This window comes from Oryctolagus cuniculus, chromosome 6 (assembly GCF_051225735.1).
Source record: "Oryctolagus cuniculus isolate XC-2025 breed Fujian yellow rabbit chromosome 6, ASM5122573v1, whole genome shotgun sequence".
Classification (NCBI taxonomy): Eukaryota; Metazoa; Chordata; class Mammalia; order Lagomorpha; family Leporidae; genus Oryctolagus; species Oryctolagus cuniculus.
The window spans coordinates 38,616,588-38,632,382 of record NC_142872.1 but is presented as its reverse complement, the minus strand read 5'-3'; the positions used below and the strand labels follow the sequence as shown (position 1 = coordinate 38,632,382).

At 46.2% G+C, this 15,795-nt stretch overlaps 1 protein-coding gene across 3 annotated transcripts in view; it reads right to left on the bottom strand.

Annotated features, from left to right (window-relative positions):
- HMGXB3 (HMG-box containing 3) overlaps positions 1-15,795 on the bottom strand; it is a 55,712-nt gene that overhangs the window by 11,990 nt on the left and 27,927 nt on the right. For all 3 annotated transcript variants that reach the window (XM_070076305.2, XM_008255250.5, XM_017341188.4), the window contains 6 exons: positions 12,698-12,861; positions 12,493-12,590; positions 10,222-10,320; positions 8,003-8,152; positions 2,986-3,287; positions 2,380-2,507 (listed from right to left, as the gene is read on the bottom strand). In XM_070076305.2, the coding sequence (XP_069932406.2) occupies positions 2,380-2,507; positions 2,986-3,287; positions 8,003-8,152; positions 10,222-10,320; positions 12,493-12,590; positions 12,698-12,861 (941 nt within the window). The remainder of the gene's footprint in view (positions 1-2,379; positions 2,508-2,985; positions 3,288-8,002; positions 8,153-10,221; positions 10,321-12,492; positions 12,591-12,697; positions 12,862-15,795) is intronic.

Below are 15,795 nucleotides of genomic sequence, written 5' to 3'. Positions count from 1 at the left end.
AAGAAACAGAGGAATTAAAACACAACTTACAGCAAAAGAGGGCGATTTTTACACTCCTATAAAGTATCCCACACAAATGTGCACAAAAGCAAATTTGAGTTCCTGGTAATCCAATGATGTGAGGACTAGGGAAGTGCTTTCTAAACAGGAGCCCAAGGGCTGAGACCACCAGTCTCTCAACTGGAGAGCAAAGCTCTCTCTCATTTTAAAATGACAATAAAACCTAGGTGTCCAAAAAGCTATCCTATACAAATTCAAAAGGCAATTGGTAAGACATCATTAGTCACTGAGGAAAGAAAAATGAAGACCCCCAACAAGATAACCTCTATACACTCTTTCTAGAATGACTAAAAACTAGCAGCAATAAAAGGAAATACTGATGCCAACATGCAGAGCAATCTCTCACATATTGGTAGAGGGAGTGCAAAATGGTATCTTTGGTAAATGGTTGGCAGTTTCTTGTAACATTAAAAATAAACTCACCGCATGACCCAGCAATGTGACTCCTAGGTATTTACCCAAGAGAAACGCAAACTTAGATACACACAAAAGCCTTAACATGAATGTTTGCAGTGGCTCTATCTGCCAAAATCTGCAAATGTTCCTGTATCTACTCATCCATTAATGAGTGATACACTGGTGTATCTGCACAATGGAGAACTATTCATCAATGCAAAGGAACACATCGCTGAGAAATATACCACCATGGATGACTCTCTAAGGACCCTGTTTAATGAAAGAAGCCAGACTCAAAAGGCTATATATGGCGCTGGCGCCATGGCGCAGTAGGTTAATCCTCTGCCTGCGGCACTGGCATCCCATATGGGGTCCGGTTCTAGTCCCGGTTGCTCCTCTTCCAATCCAGCTCTCTGCTGTGTCCTTGGAAAGCAGTAGAAGATGGCCCAAGCCTTTGGGCCCCTGCACTCACATGGGAGACCGGGAGGAGGCACCTGGCTCCTGGCTTCAGACTGGCAAAACTCCGGCTGTTGTGGCCATTTGGGGAGTGAACCAATGGATGGAAGACATTTCTCTCTGTTTATCCCTGTCACTGTCTGTAACTCTACCTCTCAAATAAATAAAAAATTTTTTAAAAAGGCTATATACTATTACTGCATTTACTAGTCATTCTTGAGACAAGAACAACATAGGGTTGAAGAAGAGATCCAACAGGTGCCCCAAGTTGGGGTGAGTGGTGGGTTTGCTGACTAAGCATGATACAAGAGAATGTTTCAGGTGAACGCATTGTTCTGTTTGTATGATGGCAGTTACACAGCTTAGTACATCTGTCAAGACTCACAGAACTATATAACAACCAAAGAAATCTTAGTGTAGCTAGGTATACAGGATTATTAAAAACGTAAATTCAAAGAGAATCAGTAACAAATATTTTGCATCTTCAGCACTCAATCCTACATCTAAAATAACATCAAACTCTCCCAACAGTTAGTACACAGTGAGTGCTAGAAAAACGCTCAATGCTGATGAAGGCTGTGATGAAAAGCATCAGTGAGCAGTGGTCCCATTTTTGAGCATTTGTCCAAAAGAAATAAAGATTCCATTAACAACAAGAATGTTCACAGCAATCACACATCCCTTTAAAAATGGTCACATAGGAGCAAGCATTTAGCCTGGCATGCTACATCAGTGTGCCTGGCTTTGATTCCTGGCTCTGGCTGCTAACTCCAGCTCCCCACTGATGCAGATGCTAGGAGGTAGCAGTCATAACTCAAGTAATCAGGTTCCTGTCACCATAGTAGAGATCTGCACTGTATTCCCAGCTCGTGGCTCTGACCTCACACCAGCCTCTATAGCCTTGAAGGCCACTTGGGGAGTGAGTGAGTAGAGGCGAGCAGGAAAATAAAAAACAATTAAAAATAATGAAAAGGTCAGAGAATTTCCCTGCTTGGTGGCCTAAGAAGATGTCCATGGTACACTAAATTTAAAAAACATGCTAAAATGACACCCAGCACAACCCCACTTTTATTCAGAGAAACTATAAACCTACAAATACTTCCAGAACTCCTTACCTTCTGCATAGACAACAACACATCAAGAAGAATGAAGGGTACACTGTTAAGTTTTCATCTCACAGAAGTAGGACTACCACTGAATTTTAGTTTTTGCTACCTACCTGCTTACCCTTTCCAGTTTCTCCACAATGAAGAGCCACAGACCTTTAAACTATGAGTTAAGGATCCAAGGTAAGGGCACCAATACTTGGAAGATAAACATCACCTCCTGAGGCTGCGACACTCAGGAGGAGCCCCTCTTTCTCAGAAGCCTCATCAAGAGTTTTAGCGCTCAGAGGACTACCGACCACAGAGGCAGTTCTCAAGTCAGCTGTGTGGTGCTTTGAGGGAAGAGAAGGCTGGCACGCACCTGTGTAGATGTCCATGAAGCTGTGCAGGGCCAGACAATGGGGGTTCAGACACATCTTCACCTGGGCGGTCACCACCTGCAGCCGGCTGGCTGTCAGCAACCAGCACTCCTGGGGCCCAGCCAGGGAGCTAGTACCATAAACATCACCAACAAAAAAGAGAAGGGAAATCAACCTCTTTATAAGCAGTTCTAGGACTCAGTGACCAATGGCAGAATTCTCATGATTTTAATGCAACAAGCAAATAAGGTGCTGAACTTGGGTTCTAAGGTTTTTTGCGTGGGTGTTTCCATTTTGTTGGAATCTAGTCCATGGACTTCCCCCTATGATTAACAGAACTCTTATTTTATGTTAACAAATCGCACCCAACTCTCAAACCCAAACACTATGCTGGGTCTAAATGCAAACTGAATCCGAAACTGGTGATACTTTTAAGGCATCTTCAGCATAAATGATACCATGGTTGCACTTGCAGCAACGATGAAGATAAAGAAGGCCTACCAAAAGCAAAGAATCTCTATAGTTCAGAGCCCCAACACAGTCTGAAACAAGGGACTATACGAGCTAAGTGGCATGGAGCAGCCAAGGGCAAGGCAAAGGGTGCTTACTTTTTTCCCCCTTTGAATAACGGGCTGCTACAGAGAAGGCACTGCGTGGATGGAGACTCGTAATAATTCGACCAGGAGGTCTGCTCAATGGTGACTGTCTCCTCACTCACGTTGGACAGGATAAGTCGAGAGCTATTGAGTTCATGGATCAAGGCAAAGACCTCAGCCAGCTCCGACTCATTCTCAGGGATCTGCAGCACTTTGCGCAGCAGCTGCAGCGTGGACTGGCGCTGGATCTCCCTCTGGGCTGTACTCAGGGGCTCTGTGGCACTCAGCACATCTGGGAGGGGTGAGCTTGCCTCCTGGGAAGAGAGTGAACAGATCATCAAACACACAAAGCAGAAACAGCCAGCCAGCTACAGGCTTAAACAATGAAAACCTCGGTTCCTGATCAGTGTTAACTGTCTCTCTAAACTGTAAGGCCTATATAGACCTCCTGGAAACTGTCAGCCCCCATTCACCACGGTGGGGTCTGGACGGTAACAAACCCCGATTCTAGTTCTGGATATGCCATTTAAGAGCTGTACCTGGGGGACCCAAGGCAACTGACTTCATCTTTCTGAGCCTCCATTTGCTCTTTGGGAAATGGGGAAAAAATACTAGTAATTTCCTAGAACTACTGTACAGATTACATTACCAAGTAAAGCACACAGGGCTTATTATGTGACAGACTATGTAAATCAGAGTTTTGATAAGTAAACAAGTATCTATACTGCATAAACTATTTGTCTTTAGGGACACACACTGTGGTACAGCACGTTCAGCTGCCACTTGCAGTGCTAGCATGTATGAATGCTAGTCCCAGCTGCTCTACTTCCAATCCAGCACCCTGCTAATGTGCTTGGGAAAGCAGTGCAAGATGGTCCACGTACCTTTACCTCTGCCACCCACATGGGAGACCCGAATGGAGTTCCTAGTTCGATCCTTAGCCTGGCCCAGCTACAGTCACTGCAACCATTTGGGGTGTGAACCAGCAGGTTAAAGACCTCTTCTTCTCCCTCCCTCTCTATTTTTTTTTAAAGACATATATTTAAAAGGCAGAATTAAACAGCTAAAAAAAGTATTTGTCTTTAATTCTTTATGGCTTTCAAGTTCAAGGGATTTACACACCTGCCAGATCCAGGAACAAGGTTCTAAAATACTCCTTAAGTAAGGACAGGTGCTTCTCAGAGACCTCTGCAGTGCAGTCTCCTCCCTGATCCCCCTGCTAACGCAGCATGAAGCCTGCCCTCGGGTGCTCCCTGAGCCTATCTCTGCACTGCAGACCATCATCTAAACCACTGGCCTTACTCTTCAGTGAAGGTAAGGTCCCTGCTCACTTACGGCCCTTCAGCGTGAGGCTGGGCAATAACAGATGCAGATTCAGATTTGCTGGCCCTGTCAGGTGCTGCTTTGTAGAAATTAATCTCTTAGTAACACAAGGGAAGCTTTTATTAGTTCCTCATTGGATAACTTGTTTCACTGTCTGGAGTGGTTTGGTTACTTATCTTTCTCATCCACTACACTGAACTCCTCCAAGGACAGGTCTGTGTTCTCTTCACCTCTGAAAGCCTGGTCCATAGCAAGCAGACCATCAACAGACGCTAGCTGCTAGCTGCAAGAATGAACGAACAGACGGCTCCAGAAGAGCAGGCTGCCAGTCAGGCGTTCCCGGTCACAGCTACAATGAACCACGAGCAGGAATACTATCTTTTGACTCAGAACCAGAGATGAAGGATCAAAAGGACTGAAGACCACTGCAGCCCAGAGATGCTGTGGTTTAGTAACAGCAGGAGACAAACTGTCTAACATGGCTGGCCACCAGAGGGTTCCAAAAAGCAACACACACAAATGCCTCTGGGTTTCTCATCAGAGCTTTATTTAGTGGAACACAGTAATTACATGTATTTCTCCAAACTGCACAGTGAAGGGATGTCTAAAGACGAGCGTCTTGGGGGTGGGCCGCTATCAGTTAACCAAAGACAGAGAGATCTAACAGTGGCATTTGAAATCAACTGGCAGGAGATGCCTAGACAATTTCTGCCTGACCAGGGAAGTGAAGTGAATTCATCATACTAGATCTGCAAAGCAACACCCACTTCCATACTGCAAACCACAAAGAACCAGAATGAAATGGAACGAAAAAGACGTGCAGAGCATCTACCGACACAGACCTTAATCTCATCCTATAATTACGGAGCAACACAAATGATGTAGGCAAGCTCCAGAGTTAGAAGGTTGGGGGCAGGGAGAGAACAAATACAAATACACCAGCCCTGCAGGAGGTTACAATCTTCCTGAGATGAGAGATGTCTACACAGACTGGGACGATGCTGTGGGACAGGCACACAGTAAGTGCACTGGGAACCCAGCAGACAGCTCACTTCCTTACAAAAGATGTCTACTGGAGCAAGAGAAACTGATGGAAGCTACACATCCGATCTGCATGCAATCTCATGGGTTTGAAGACTCCTTGAGGCTCAATTCTGATTCTTCACTAAGGCTCCTGGTTCTAACTAGAGTGCAATGCCCAGGTCTAATCTACCTTGCCTCGTTTTACCAATGAGGAAGCTAAATCAAGACAGGCAGCTTCCAACTCAAGGTCACTCCCAGCCAAGTCTCTTAATTCCCAGTCCCAGTGTTTTCCCACTAAGCTACTAGCATGCACCTACTCTAGTTCTACTTCTTTTTCCTGAGGACAATAACCTCACAACACCACCTCAAGCACCGACACAGATCTAGAGAGATTTCTTCTCAGGAATATCCCCCTCCATGTTCAAAGAAACTTTTTGAAACTATTTGAAGGAGTAACAGAGACAGAGATCTTCCACTTGCAGGTTCACACCCCAGAGAGACACAACGATTGGGGATGGGCCAGGCTGAAGCCTGGAGCTTCATCTGGGTCTCCCCCAGTAGGTGGCAGGGGCCCAAACACTTGGGCCATCTTCCAGTGCTTTTTCCAGGCTATTAGCAGAGAACTGGCTCAGAAGTAGAGCAGCTAGGACATGAACCAGTGCCCAGATAGAATGCTGGTGTCACGCGTGGTGGCTTTACATGCTACGCCACAACACCAGTCCCTGCAGACAAACGTCTAAGCTTGAAGCAGCATTCCCAAATCTTTCTTGTCCTGTTCACTCCCAAACCCCCATTAGTCTCTTTCCTGAAATAACCTTCCTGCAGGCCTCTCCCTGGCCATCTGCCACTCAAATCGTATTTTCCTTAACAGCCCCAATCCCTGCCACCCTCTGCTCCAACCAAACGGAACACTCTTCACTTTTGCTCATGCTTGTCCTTGTTTATGGCATGCCTCTCTTTTCCACCCAAAGCCTGCCTGCCTTTTGAGGTCTGGCCTAGCCCTGGAATGGCCAGGCTCCATCTAGGATCCTGACCTGTTCCAAGTGCCAACCCTTCTCTCTCAAGGCAGATCACTGACCTCTCTCTCCTTACCTTCAGTCTAGTTATTTCACTTACTGCCTTAAATGCTGTCGCTTTCTGTTCACCATTAAAAAACTCATGGGTGGAATGGCTGAGGCCCTCTGAAAATGCCCAATTTTTTAAAAGATTTATTTATTTATTTCAAAGGTAAAATTACAGAGAAGTAGAGGCAGAGAGAGAGAGAGGTTCCACTGGTTCACTCCCCAGATGGCTGCAATGGTTGGAGCTGCACCGAACTGGAGCCAGGAGCTTCCTCTGGGTCTCCCACATGGGTACAGAGATCCAAGGACTTAGGCCATCTTCTACTGCTTTCCCAGGCCACAGCAGAGAGCTACATCAGAAATGGAACAGCTGGGACTTGAACCAGTGCCTATATGGGATGCCAGCACTGCAGGCAGTGGCTTTACCTGCTACGCCACAGCGATAGCCCCGAAAATGCCCAATTTTAAAAATCCTAAGGAGCCAAGTGGAATATATTTTACTGTCCAAGTACTCCGGACCAACTTAAGAGCAGATTTGCCAAGACTGCTAAAGGTTAAAGCTTTGCAACAAGCCTGAGCCAGCAACAGTGACCTTATCTACAAAGTCTTGGGGGTGGCATTCTCTTAACTATTCACTGAAAGGATAAATCAACTTACAGGTCCTGTACCAGGCTTAGAGGTAAGAGGATGCAACCCCTTCATCCTGCCTTCTTCCAAATCCTATGTTGCCACTGCCCTCAGTGAATGAACTCTTAGTTCTCAGAAATTACAATATGTGGATGCCATGGTTTCAAAGTCCCCTAAATTTCCTCTGTTGGAAACTTAATCCTCAAGTCATATGTTAATGGGATTTGAAAAGCAGACCCTCTGAGAGTCAGTTAATGCATTACTGCAGGAGTGACTCTGTAATAAAAGTGAGCTCTCCGGTAAGCTTGCTCTGTCTCAACGTGTGATGCCCTCACCATATCACGATGTAGAGAAAGGACCCTTACCAGTGCTAAGCAGATGTCAGTGCCAAGCTCTTGGAGTCCCAGCCTCCAGAACAGTAAGCTACACAAAGCTCAATTCTTGGGGTTGGCAGTGTGGCACAGTGAGTTAAGCTGCCACATGTGATGCCACCATCCCATGTGGGCAGTGGTTCGAGTCCCAGCAGCTCCATTTCCAATCCAGCTTCCCACTAATGTGCCTCAGAAAGCAGTCAAAGATGGTCCAAATGCTTGGCCCCTGCCACCCCTGTGGAAGACCAGGCTGCAATTCTGGACTCCTGGCTTTAGCCTGATCCAGCCCTGGCAGCTGCGGCCATTTGGGGAATAAGCCAGCAAATGGAAGATCAAGTAAATAAAATAAATCTTTAAACAAACAAACAAACAAACTTCAATCCTTTACAAATCATCTGGTCTCAGGTATTTTGTCACAGCAATTCAAACAGACTAAAACACTGGCCAAGTTCCTCCAGTAGACACGGAGGCCCAGAAGAAGGAAATCAATTGCTTGGGTTCAGAAACGAATCTGGTTCTAGTTCTGATGCTATTATCATTATATTAGAAAATCTTTTTGTTTCTACTAAAATAGTTCACTCAAAGAGCTCCGGGCCAGGGAATGTGTTTGAGGAAGGAACTCACGATAGCCTTGGTGGTTTTCTCAGTCCGGTCTTTGGCAAGGTTAAAACCACAGCTGGGACAGATCCGAGGTTTGTGCCGGTTGGTGTAGACATAGCTGCAAGAGGGATTCTTGCACTTTCCCCGGCCTCTTGAAGTAGCCAGGCCCAAATCCTAAAAGAGTAAGGCAACATTCAGTTCTGCGAAACTTAAGCCTTGCCAGAGCCCAGAGCCAGCTATCAGTAAATCAGAGTGGCAACCACAAACCTGAGGGAGCCCAACTTCTAAAGCAAAATCCCGTTCTTGCAGCTAACCCCTTCCCATTTTAACACAGGCTGTACTACCTCTGGCAAGGAAGCCCTTCTCCCCGTGTGAGACAAGCTAGTTGAATCTCCAGGGTCAATATTAAAATGCGTTTAAGCCCTGAATAAAGACAAACTGTAACAATTGGACTAATTAAACTTGCAGCTTGAGCAACTAGGCTCTTCCAATAAGTTAGTTCAATGAGCCAAAACAAAGTTCTGGGCAGTTCTCACCAGATGCTAAATCTAGTGGTCACATGTAGCCAGAGCAGGTGGGAAGTGAGGGTATGGAGGTAGTAATTAGGTCATTAAGAAAAGAAACCTGAGCTGATCTCTATGATAAGGAACAGCTAATTCCTTAAGGGTCAGGCCAGACTCGACACTAACCAACCATACCAGATACTGTCCCATTCCCTAATGATTCCTCACCAGTGCCAGATGCTTGTTTGTGATTGAATGAGTGGCCTTTTCTGAACCTGTCTGCCATCATCAGGTAAGAGCTTTAAAAATACAGCTGCACTCTCAACAATCTTGTCATCTTACTCAAGTCAGTCAGAGAAACTTCCCCAAGGTATCTGATCAGTTGATACTGCACAGATGTCAACAGAAACCCCAAATATAAAAAAGCAATGCAGCATGTTGCAGGTGGTAAAACTGAACACCAGAGAAGGCAAGAGGCTTGCCCAAGGTCATAAGGCAAGTGAATCCTGACAAACCAGGTCTTACAACTGTCTAGTATTTAATCTACCATTCCACACTGCTTCCTGTGTTAGAAGATGACCCCAGAGTCACATATAAGTTTATGGGATGTTAATGGGCTGTTTTAAAAATAGGGAAGGGGGGCCGGCACTGTGGTATAGTGGATAAAGCCACCACCTACAGCACCGACATCCCGTATGGGCACTGGTTCAAGTCCCGGCTGTTCCTCTTCTGATCTTGCTCCCTGCCAATGGCTGGCAAAAGCAGCAGAAGATGCCCCAAGTGCTTGTGTCCCTGCACCCAGGTGGAAGACCTGGAAGAAGCCCCTGGCTCCTGGCTTCAGACTGGCCCAGCTCCGGCCAATGCGGCCATTTGGGGCATGAAACAGTGGATAGAAGGTCTCACTCTGTCTCTCTCTCCATATTTCTGCTTTTCAAATAATAAGTAAATCTTAAAAAAAAATAAATAAATAAAAATAGGGAAAGGGGAGAAAAACTCTTGTAGGCATTACTAGGTTAAACAAAGTTAAGTTCTATATGAAAACAACAGAATGTGACTGTTTCAGGGAGGAAAAATGCAACACTATCTAAACTCATTCATGGAAAACACTTTCTAGGCTAGTGGGTTCAAAGACCACTGAATGCTCAATCTGGACTGGATTCTCCTGTCTGTCTACTCTCAAAAATACCCTGATATCAATTAGCCTATGGCGCTGGCACTGTGGCATAGCAAGTAAATCTGCCGCCTGCAGTGCCGGTAGCCCATATAGGCGCCGGTTCGAGTCCTGGCTGTTTCACTTCTGATCTAGCTTCTGCTATGGCCTGGGAAAGCAGCAGAAGATGATCTTTGGGCCCCTGCACCCATGTGGGAGACCTAGAAGTAGCTCCTGGCTGCTGGACTCAGATCAGCACAGCTCCAGCCGTTGTGGCAACTGGGGAGTGAATCAGTGGATGGAAGACCTCTCCCTCTGCCTCTCCTCTCTCTGTGTAACTCTTGCAGATAAATAAATAAATCTTGAAAGAAAATCACCTAGCCTATGCTTTACAGGCATCCACTGGGGAAAAAATGAATCCAGCTAGCAGATTCTCCTGGCAGCCATCACTTCCATCAGTGATGAGACCATCGGTGTTGATGATCTTTACCCAGCCCTACTCTCAATTCCAGCTACCACCCGCCCTCTTCCCCAGCCCCAACAAAGTAAAACCATCTCCACGTCAACCCAGCAGCAGGAAACACACTTACCAGAGTAACAGTGCAGCTGTACTTATATGGAGGAAACATGTCAGGCTTGACTTCCACAACTTTCACCCCAGACGTCCTGTTGCATGGACCACTTGGTAGCTGTAAATCAAAGGGAGTTTTAGTCTCTTCAAACCCTGCCTAAACTCCCGAGGTCCCACGTGCTGAAACAACTTGAGGAAACAGTTTCTTGGGGAACTTGGAGAGCCATGCTCCAGATGAGCCCTCTGGACTGCCAGCCCACGGGCTGAGTGGCACGCAAGTCCAGGGCTGCTACACCATGAATCAGATCCACAGCTATTGTTAGGTAATCAAAGTATGTAATAGCTATACACACAAACACAGAGCTGAACAATGTGGTCAAAGGAAGAAGCTGGAAGGATTCGTCACTAAAACATCACTGGGTGAGAAGACCATGGCCATCTACCTCCACCATCTCTCTGTCTGTAATACCTTCAAGTGTTCTAAAAGGAATGTATATATCATTTATATAACTAAAAAACAAAGACAACATAAAACATTCTAAATTAAAATTATTCTTTAATAGTACAGTTGATATTTAGGATATAAGATTTTAGGTACCTGTTAACTAGTTTAAACTAGCAAAAGGGCTTGATTTTTAACAAATGCCCAGTGTCTACCCATCAAAAGGCAACTACTTACAAAGAAGCCTTGGGGACTGCCCAAGAAGGAGTAGACATAAAGGGATTCTGAGGACTAGAAACCTACAAGCTACTGGGGTTGACGTGACACCTTCCTTCTATCCCACATGCCCTCACATACACTCAGAGCCAACACCATATCTGGGGAGCGAACAGAACAATCCTCAAAGAGAAAGCCCACTGATATTCTTCTCAGTCAATTCAAAGATATCAAACACAGAAAGTGACCTGACAAAGAGCACAGGGTAAGGGAGACGGCAGACAGGTTTTCCTATTCCAGCGGGGGCTGTACAGTTTTCAAAACTACAGGCCACAATCCACTGAGGGCATCCTTACATTAATATAAGGGTTTGAAACCAGCATTTTGCAAATGAGAATGGGAAACTCCAAAGTGACTACATACGATCACGGCAGGGCTTCACTAAATTGTTAATGTTTATATGTTTACTGGCCTGTGATGCAAAAATGCATGTGATGGGGTTGGTGCCGTGGCACAGCAAGTTCAAGGCCGGGCCTGCAGTATCAGCATCCCATATGGGGGCTGGTTTTAGTCCCGTCTGCTCTACTTTTGATCCAGCTCCCTGCAAATGCGCCTGGGAAAGCAGCAGAGGATGGCCCAAGTGCTTCAGTCCCTGAACCCGCATGGCTGACCTAGAAGAAGCTCCTGGCTTCAGATCAGCTCAGCTCTGGCCACTGCCGCCATTTGAGGAGTGAACCAGCAGATGAACACCTCTCTATCTCTCCCTCTTTCTATAATTCTTTCAAATAAATCTTAAAAAAAAAAATGCACATGTTACAGGGAATTCTGGTAACTATGCTAGTCATACATGGAAACTAACAAAAATCTAAGAATAGATGCAACTGAATGCATGAAATTTTGGCATCCGGAAAACATTTAATAATCATTCACTAAAATGAATGGAAAATATAGGCCACAAACTAGTCCAAGGAGGAATGTTCACACACAGACTATCAGCAAAAGTCAGCTCGGCATGGCAAGATCACCAGGGACTGTCTCTCTCCTTCACCTGAGTCTTCCGCAACAGCCATGCATTTGTTTTCAAAAGGAGGCTGCAAAGACATGATGACTAAATGCAGTGTCTGATCCTAGAATGGACTCTATACAGATGGGGGGAAATGCTATATTAAGAACTTAACTGGGTAAAACTGACAAAATTGAGATGCAAATGGGAAATTAAAGTAGTGAATCGGTGTTTCAGTACAACGTCCCTATCCTTAAGAAATATACAAAGAAGCAGTAAGGAGCAAAAGCCAAGTAATTTACCCTTTAATTAAGTGTACTTGATACACACAGTGTAGATACATATGACACAGCAAAACAGGCTGGTGCACTAACAATGCATGTCTCTCGGCAAGAGTTGAAGGCACTATTTCAAGCATTACAACTTTTTTCTAAGTTACATATTATTTTAAAATAAAAGCTTTAAAAATATATGCATCCATTTTATTAAAAAATAGTCATTCACGTTAACTTCCCAAGATCTACCAGTGTAAGAACTTGGCTCTGTCCACCCCTTGCCTGCGACTTTGACACATTAAATAGAAGCAACCAGGCATCCACACAGATCCCCTTGTGGGGAAGGAGTCTTACCTTCACCTCACTGGTGCCAGGGGGCTGCTGGATGGGCTGGCCCAGCTGCTTCAGCGTGCTTGGCTTCAGGCCGCAAGTCCTCACAGAGGGGGTCTTATCTGAGAGAACCGGGGGCCCAACAAGTGACTCATGTGCATTCAAAGTCTCCTCAAGGTTCCCATCTCCCTTTACCACCCCTTCGTGCCCTGTCTGAGCCTGCTCTTACCACTCAGGGGAAAGGCCTGCCTGGTCCTGGGCAGTCCCACGCTGCTGCCTCGTCCCACATTAGCTGGGGCTGGCAGAATCGCTCTCATGGGTCTTGCTGCAGCCAGCAGTGAGGGCTTGCCCCGTGCTCTGCCTTTCAGCTCTGGGGCTCTGGGCAGGTCAACCCTAAAAAATCAAGAAGGAAAACCTGGAAATCCTGGCCTGGGAGATGAAAACCAAAGTGCAACCTGTCAGGCTTTAGACAGATTTCAAGTCAACCACTGTAGAACTGTGTGGCCTTGAGAAAACATCTCAATCCCATGTTAACGTCAAGTTTCCAATACATAAAAAAGACAGGAATCACCAAACTTTACGGGGTCAATATAAGGACACAAGAGAACTGTATCCATGGCGTACAACACCAACAGCTACTGCAGTTATAATAAATCATCCAGCCAAACTACAGCAAGTATTTAATATGTACCAGCCTCCCACAGGAAGGCAGCTTCAAGAACCTGGAGAACACAGTTGACATTTTCTGTAATGGTGAGCACAGGGGCCAGCGTTGCAGCACAGTACATAAAGCCTATGTATGACATCAGCATCCTACATGGGAACCAATTTCTATCCAGGCTGCTCCACTTCTGATCCAGCTCCCTGCTAATGGCCTGGACAAAGCCACAGAAGATGGTCCAAGTGCTTGGATCCCTGACACCTACATGGAGGTCAGGATGCAGACCTAGGCACTGGCGTCAGTCTGGATCAGCCCTGGCTGCTGTGGCCATCTGGGGAGTGAACTAGCAGATGGAAGATTTTCTTTCACTCTTTGAAATAAAAACAAAATTTATATTAAAAACAAATACACATTTGGGGTCAGTGCTGTGGCGTGGCAGGTGAAGCTGCCACCTGCAGTGCCAACATCCCATGTGGGCACCAGTTCGAGTCCCGGCTGCTCCAATTCCGATCAAGCTCTCTGCTGTGGCCTGGGAAGGCAGTGGACAATGGCCTGAGTGCTTGGACCCCTGCAACTGTGTAGGAGACCTGGAGGAGGCTCTTGGCTCCTGGCTTTGGATCAGCATAGCTCCGGCCAGTGCAGCCATCTGAGGAGGGAACCAGCAGATGGAAGACCTCTCTCTCTCTCTCTCTCTCTCTCTGCCTCAGCCTCTCTGTGACTCTGCTTTTCAAATAAAATAAATCTTTAACACACACACACAAAATCAGTAAGCACAGGTCCTGTCTCACAGAAGGCCTCAATTAATTTGTGCTGAAATGATTCACATGTCCCAAGCAACAGGTCTGCACAGCCTAATTCTTTAAGGACACAAACCAACTCCAAAGTACAGTGCTAAATAAAAAACTTAAAATTTGAAAACAAAACCAAAAACCAGCAAGGTATGTTAATAACACACACGCCTATTTATCTGTACATCCCTGACATATCCCGAGAAACACAGAAGCCTAGGAATACCGTCTCTGGGAAACGGACAGCCGAGCGTCGCACAGAGGGAGGTTTCATCCGTGGACAGTCCCACACCTCTTGAGTCTGAACCACGTGGACAGACTGCTTATTCAACAACAAAAGTTAAAAACCCTAATTTGAAACTAGAATGCTAACCTGTTACCATTCGGAGGTAATTCTTTGCTGCGGGAGGTCACCCTATGCACTGTAGGGTATTTAGCTTCCCTCCACATGCCTCTAGATGTCAGTAGCACATCTACACCCCAGTTCTAACAACCAAAAATGTCTCTAAACATTGTCAAAATATTACCAGGGGGAAAAACTGTCCCCTGCTGAGAACCAAAGAAATAAACAAATAAGGCCTTCAGTTACAAGAACACAACAGCTTCTGGGAAGGACTGCAAGTGAAGCCACTGAGGAAGAAAAGAGGAAATGAGGGGTTGCACTTAACAACTTCCTACTTGCAAGGCACTAGCCTACGTGCTTTGCACACAAGCTTTTTCAGTCTTTACAGTCAGCCTGTGAGAACAGACATTAAAAGAATTATTTGAGAGACAGAGACAAGAGAAACAGAGCACGAGAGCTCTCATCTGCTGGCTCACTCTCCTAAATGGCCACGATAACCTCTGGGGCTGTGGCTGAAGCTGCAAGCAGAGAACTGGATCCAGGTCTCTTCCATGTGGGTGGCAGGAGCTCAGTCACTTGAGCCATCACCACTGTCTCTCAAGAAGGGAGGAGGTTAGCGTCATGAACTGGAGCCAAGTACTGAACCCAGGTACTCCGACATGGGATACTGGGCCAAATGCTTACTCCAGGATAAGACTGTTTAATATGCAACTCAAGATATTTTAAAGAAAACTGAAGTCCAAGGCACAAGGTGACTACGTCCAAGGTCACACAAAACCCAGGTATGGTCACAAGTAGAACCAAGTTCTCTGACCACCAGGCCAGGACTTTATACAGGGCACTATAACAAGACTTCTTTTTCCAAATCTAGTATCTGGGATTGGTAACTCATTTTATAACACTGCCTTCAGCCTGGGCCAGCAAGACTCTCATAACTGCTATGGAGAGCTTAACCTGCTGTCTGCAACACCAGCATCCCACATGGGCACCATTACGAGTCCCAGATGCTCTGCTTCCAATCCAGTTTTAAAGCATCCGGGAAAGCAGCAAAGGATGGCCCAAGTGCTTGGGCCTCTAGAGGCACTCACATGGGAGACCTGAAAGAAGCTCCTCCTGGCTTTCGCCTACCCCAATCCTGACCATTGAAGCCATCTGAGGTGTGGACAGTGAATGGAAGATCTAACTCTGCCTTTCAAATAAATAAAACACATCGAAAAGGAGAGGAGAGGAGGGAAGGAAAGGGGAGGGGAGGGGAGGGGAGGGGAGGGGAGGGGAGGGGAGGGGAGGGGAGGGGAGGGGAGGGGAGGGGAGGGGAGGGGAGGGGAGGGGAGGGGAGGGGAGGGGAGGGGAGAGGAGAGGAGAGGAGAGGAGAGGAGAGGAGAGGAGAGGAGAGGAGAGAAGAGAAGAGAAGAGAAGAGAAGAGAAGAGAAGAGAAGAGAAAAAACCCAGATGTGTTACAGGCTAGCACTGTGGTACAGGTTAAGCTGCTACCTGTGATGCCAGCATCCCATACTGGTGTGCTAGTTTAAGACCCA